Source organism: Scyliorhinus canicula, chromosome 11, assembly GCF_902713615.1.
Source record: "Scyliorhinus canicula chromosome 11, sScyCan1.1, whole genome shotgun sequence".
In the NCBI taxonomy this organism is placed as follows: domain Eukaryota; kingdom Metazoa; phylum Chordata; class Chondrichthyes; order Carcharhiniformes; family Scyliorhinidae; genus Scyliorhinus; species Scyliorhinus canicula.
The window spans coordinates 102,895,180-102,900,955 of NC_052156.1; the positions used below are offsets into that span (position 1 = coordinate 102,895,180).

A 5,776-nucleotide genomic window follows, 5' to 3' on the forward strand; every position below is an offset into this window, starting at 1 on the left:
ATCTCAGAGAACTTTTTATAAAACTCCACTGGGTACCTGTCCGGCCCTGGGGCTTTACCTGGCTGCATGGCCTTCAGACCCTCCGCTATTTCTTCCATCCCGATCGGGGCCCCCAGCCCTTCTACCAGCTCCCTTCCACCTTCGGGAAATTCAGCCCCCCCCCCCCCCGAGGAAGTGCCTCACCCCCTCCGGTACAGCCTACTATAAAACTCCTTGAACGCCTTATTCACCCCTGCTGAATCTCCAACCAGGTTCCCTACTCCGTCATTTAGTTTCCCTATCTCCCTGGATGCCTTCCTCTTTCTAAGATGCTGTGCAAGCATTCTGCTGGCCTTCTCTCCATGCTCATAAATTGCCCCCTCGCCTTTCTCAGCTGCTCTACCGCCCTCCATGCGGTTAACAAGCCAAACTCCGCCTGTAGCCTCCGCCGTTCCCTTAAAAGCCCTGCCTCTGGGGTCTCCGCATATCTCCTATCGACCTGTAGCGTCTCCTTAACCAGTCGGTCCATCTCTGCTCTGTCTGCCTACTCCCCGTGGGCCCCAATCGAGATCAGCTCCCCTCTACCACCGCCTTCAATGACTCCCAGACCACCGCTGCTGAAACTTCCCCCGTGTTGTTGACTTCCAGGTAGTTCTGAATACATTTCCTCAGCCGCCCGCACACCTCTTAGTCAGCTAAAAGACCCACGTCTAACCTCCAGTGCGGGTGCTGGTTACTGTCTTTACTAACCTGTAGGTCGTCCCAGTGCGGGGCATGGTCTGAGATTGTGATCACCGAGTACCCTGTGTCCACCACCCCCGTCAGTAGAGCCCTGCCCAAAATGAAATATCAATCCAGGAGTACACTATGCACGTGAGAGTAGAAGGAGAACTCCTTCACTCTCGGCTGCCTAAATCTCCACCCCCCCGCCCCCATCTGCTCCAAGAACCCTTTTAGTTCCTTTGCCATTGCTGGCACCCTGCCCGTTTTTGAGCTTGACCGGTCTAAACCAGGGTCCATAACTGTATTGAAGTCCCCTCCCATGACCAACCTGTGCGAGTCCAGGTCCGGTATCTTCCCCAGCATCCTCTTTATAAACTCCACATCGTCCTAATTTGATGCATATACATTTACTAGTACCACCTACACCCCCTCCAATTTCCCACTGACCATAATGTACCAGCCTACCACATCCAAAACTATTTTTCCCGCCTCAAACACCACCCGCTTGTTGATCAGGATCGCGACCCCTTTAGTCTTCCAGTCCAGTCCCGAGTGAAAAACCTGTCCAACCCATCCCTTCCTTAATCTAATCTGGTCAGCTACTCGGGCGTCTCCTGTTGCATTACCACATCCACCTTCAGTCCCCTCAAATGCACAAACACGCGTGCCCTTTTGACCGGCCCATTTAGCCCTCGTACATTCCAGGTGATCAGCCTAGTTGTGGGGCTCATCGCCCCCCCCCCCCCTTTCGCCGATCAGCCATCCCCTCTCTTGGGCCAGCCTCCGCCGGCCCGTTCTCAGGCAGCCTTTGCCCCGACCTCCTCTCTTGCCCTCGTCAGCAGAACATTTCACCCCCCCCCCCCCCCCCCCCCCACAGTAACAGCACAAAGTAAATCGATCCCTTCGATAAGCCTAACTTTTGCTCATCCCCACTGCGCTTCTGTGAGCTAGCCCGCCCAGCTAGCTTTGTGGCCCCGCCCCTGGCTCCAGACATTCTCCCACCTATTGTTACCCCTCGCCCCCGGTTAAAAAAACATATTCAAATGAAAGACAATCCCAGCACAATTGCCCGACAAACAAAAACACCAAACAAAGAAAAGATCAAGTAAAAGATCCAGCATCTAATAAACAAACCTCCACCCCACAACAGTTCAAATGCAAACTTTAACTCAATCAGCTCTGCAACTGGCCCCAAATCAATCCAGAAGGCATTACAAATAACATCCACAGAATGAAAAACGAGAAACTTTTTTAAGCATGAACGTTGCAGCAAAGTTCAAAGATCTCAGTCTGCCACCAGCCCTTTCATTTTTGCGAAGTCCAGCACTTCCTCAGGCGACTCGAAATAAAAGTGTTGCTCCTCGTACGTGACCCAGAGACGGGTCGGATACAGCAGTCTGAACTTCACCTTTTTCTCAAAAAGGGGCGATGTGGTTGAACCCCGCTCTTCTCCTGGTCACCTCCGCACTCAGGTCCTGATAGATCCGCAGGATACTGTTCTCCCATTTACAGCTCTGTGTCTGCTTGGCCCACTGTAAAATACACTCCTTATCCAAATACCTGTGGAATCTCACCACCATTGCCTTCGGGGGGGTCTCCCATTCGCGGCTTCCTCGCAAGCGCTCTGTGAGCCCTGTCCACCTCCAAGGGTCGGGAGATTGCCCCATCCCCCAGCAGCTTCTCAAACATATCTGCGATGTATGCCTCAGCGTCCGCTCCTTTGGACCCCTCCGGGAGCCCAACGATTCTCAAGTTCTGCCAGCGGGACCTATTCTCTAGGTCCTCCACCTTCTTCAGGAGCCTTTTCTGCTGGTCTCTCAGCATCCCCACCTCCAAATCCACTGCAGCTTGATGTTCCTCCTGGTCAACTTTCTCTACTTTCTGGATCGCCCGATCTTGGGCGTCCAATCTTAGCTCCAGCCGCGCAATTGACTCTTTAATCGGATCCAAGCAGTCCTGCTTCTGCTTGGCGAAGCCCTCCTGGATAACTTGCATCAGCTGCTCCGTTGACCGCTGGGTCGACAAGCCAGGACTCCGGTCACCCGCCATGCTTTCTCTCACTGCAGCTTCAACCCAAGCCCGTCTGTTTCTGCCTTTGAGAGAACTTCTAGTCCGCCTCTCCATGCACTGATGTGGGAATTCAGTTCACAATTGCCTCTATCACCGATTTTCCAAATCAAGTCCGGTAAAAAATGGGGGAAATGGTCCAAAAGTCCGACCCGAGCGGGAGTCACCAAATGTGCGACTTACTCCTTCTTAGCCGCCACCGGAAGTCCAAGAGAAACAGAGTTAATGTTTCGAGACTCTTCTTCAGAGCCATTCTTACCTAGTCTGATATGCAGGTGACTCCAGACCCACAGCAATATGAAAATGAAAAATGAAATGAAAATCGCTTATTACGAGTAGGCTTCAAATGAAGTTACTGTGAAAAGCCAGTAGTTGCCACATTCCGGCGCCTGTTCGGGGAGGCTGGTACGGGAATTGAACCGTGTTGCTGGCCTGCTTGGTCTGCTTTAAAAGCCAGCGATTTAGCCCAGTATGCTAAACCAATATGGTTGACTTTTAACTGCTCCTCTGAAATGGCCTAGAACACCACCCAATTCAGGGTCAATTAAGAATGGGCAACACAAGCTGGGCCAGCCTAACGCCCACATCCCATGAAAGAATATGGGCTGGATTCTCCGTTCCTGCGGCTAAGTACTGACGCCAACGGAGGATCGGTGGAGTTCCATGATGGAAGAAACGGCACCACACCCGCGCCAATTCTGCTACCGTTGAGGGGCTAGCACCCGCACTCCATGGATCACACGCAGAACATGCGAAAAACAGTGGGGGAATCGCCGGCTCCGTGATGGACACGCGAAGAGCTGACAAGTTGCAGCCACGCGTATACTTATACCACCCCCCACACTCGCACCGGTCGCGCCCGAAATGATGGCGCTGGTTGTGCTGGATTGTGTCTCCATCAGCCCACCTCCTGGCCATCCCCCGCTGCTCCCTCCAGCCCTGGCAGAAGTTCTCCGCCAGCGCATGACTGTCAACAAAATATGGCGGTGCTGGACCCTGTCCATACGCCCTCTCTCCCCGCAGCCACCACGCCAGGTTCACGACTGTTGAGACCACACGTGGACTGCGCTCTGGGAACTCAGCCCATCGAAGGTAGAGCACCGTGGGTGAGCCATTAATTAGATGTGAACAGTGTTGCAACTGCGTGCGGCGTCATGGCGCCGATTTTGAGGGGACGGAGCATCACGACCCAGTGTCAAACCGGCGCCTGCTGCGATTTCGGCGGCAGGAGCTATTCTCCACCTGTTCCGCCCGATCGCCGTTACCAATCTCGGCGTGGGGCAACGGAGAATCCCGCCCTATATTTTTTTTAATCCAAAATTTGGTTTACAGTGCATGTTCGCAAATGCATGAAGCATGGTAAATAAGATTAGTGAGCTGCAGGTGCAAAACAACCACTTGGGAATATAACCCCATGACAGAAATGGAGACCTGGCTCAGAAAACAACAGGATGGTCTCTAAGTGTTACTGGATACAAGTTGTTTGAGATCAGTAGGGAAGGAACAAAGAGGGTGATTGATTGAACTGTTGAGGGAGAGGATGTCCTCAAGGCTTGAATGCATTTTGTTAGAGCTAAGAAAGAACAGAGGTGCCATTACACTGCTGGGTGTATTTATAGGTCACTGTGTGCAGTTCTGGTCACCACACTATGGGAAGGAAGTGATTGCACTCGAATAAGTGCAGAGGTGATTCAGCAGGATGTTGCCTAGGCTGGAGCATTTGAGCTATCAAGAGACACTGGATGGGCTGGGATTGTTCTCCTTAGACAGAGAAGGCTGAGGGGGGACTTGATTGAGGTGTACAAAATTATGAAGGATACGGTACATAGGAAGAAGCTATTAGTTGAGGATTGATAACCAGGTGGCATAGATTTATAGTAAGGGGCAGAGACTTAGAGGGTATTTGAGGAAAACCTTTGCCTTAAAGAGTGGTAGAGGCAGGAACCCTCACAATATTTAACAAGTGCTTAGATGAGCACTTGAAACGCCATTGCATACAAGGCTACAGACCAAGTGCTGGAAAATGGGATTAGAATAGATAGGCGCTTGCTGGCCAGAACAGACTCAATTGACCGAAGGGCCTCTTTCTGTGCTGTAATACTCTATGACTGTATAATGAGGAACAGATTTATAGGGAATTTACCAAAGGTGCAAAACTGCAGAACAGCGATAATTGGGATGTCCATTCTTCTAATACATACTGGGGTAGTAACAGTGTAAAGGGCACAGGGAGAGTGTTTCTGAAGTGTGTTCAGGGGGTGGTGGGGAGAGTGGGGAATTGTTGGACACCTGTGACACATTAAATACCCTTGAGCACAACCTGTATGATACCTCTGTCGCTTTCTTCCGCAACGCGAGCCGACCTGCAGAAACCCCCCACCCCTCCTCCCCTGGCACACTGCGTTCAGGTGATGGGTGTGAGCGAGCACTCAGCAGAGAGGCAGGGTCATACTAGGGCATAGATGGAGATAACCTCTGCAGGTTATCAGCACCCCCCTGCCTTCAACAGTGACTTGCTGACGGTGCTGACATAGTACCGGCATCCTGCAGTGATGTAACACAGACCGTGGGAGTGTGGGAGTGGGTAAGGTATCGATGACAGACCAGGCCACATGCTATGTGAAGCGGGCAAGTATGTGGGCCTTCCTGGTCCTCCAGGCTTGCCGGATCTTTGCCGCCTGTTCTGCAGCCTCCGGTTCGTCCCTGGGATCGTCCCCCAGCCCCTGCTGATCTGGTGCCACTTCATCATCCTCATTGATGGACACATGTTCCTCATCCCCAACCTCCAACATGTCGCCTCGCTGCTGTGCCAGTTTGTGGAGGTCACTGCAGAGCACCACAAAGCGGGCGACCCTCCGGGCGGTTTACTGCAGGACACACCGGAGCATACCGATGCACCGCTCAATGACAGCTCCGTACTGCTGTCATTAGTCAGGTCCTCAGCGGGTACCTCTTATTCCCCAAGAGCACACCGCCCATCCTGGGATGGCCCTCGAAGAGGCCGGGG

The 5,776-nt window shown here is 52.5% G+C and overlaps 1 protein-coding gene across 1 annotated transcript in view; it reads right to left on the minus strand.

Annotated features, from left to right (window-relative positions):
• The window catches only part of metap2a (methionyl aminopeptidase 2a), a 28,572-nt gene extending 23,011 nt beyond the window's left edge, over positions 1-5,561 (minus strand). The window contains exon 1 of the mRNA XM_038812204.1: positions 5,434-5,561. Within this exon, the coding sequence (XP_038668132.1) occupies positions 5,434-5,561 (128 nt within the window). The remainder of the gene's footprint in view (positions 1-5,433) is intronic.
• Positions 5,562-5,776: the final 215 nt, after the last annotated feature.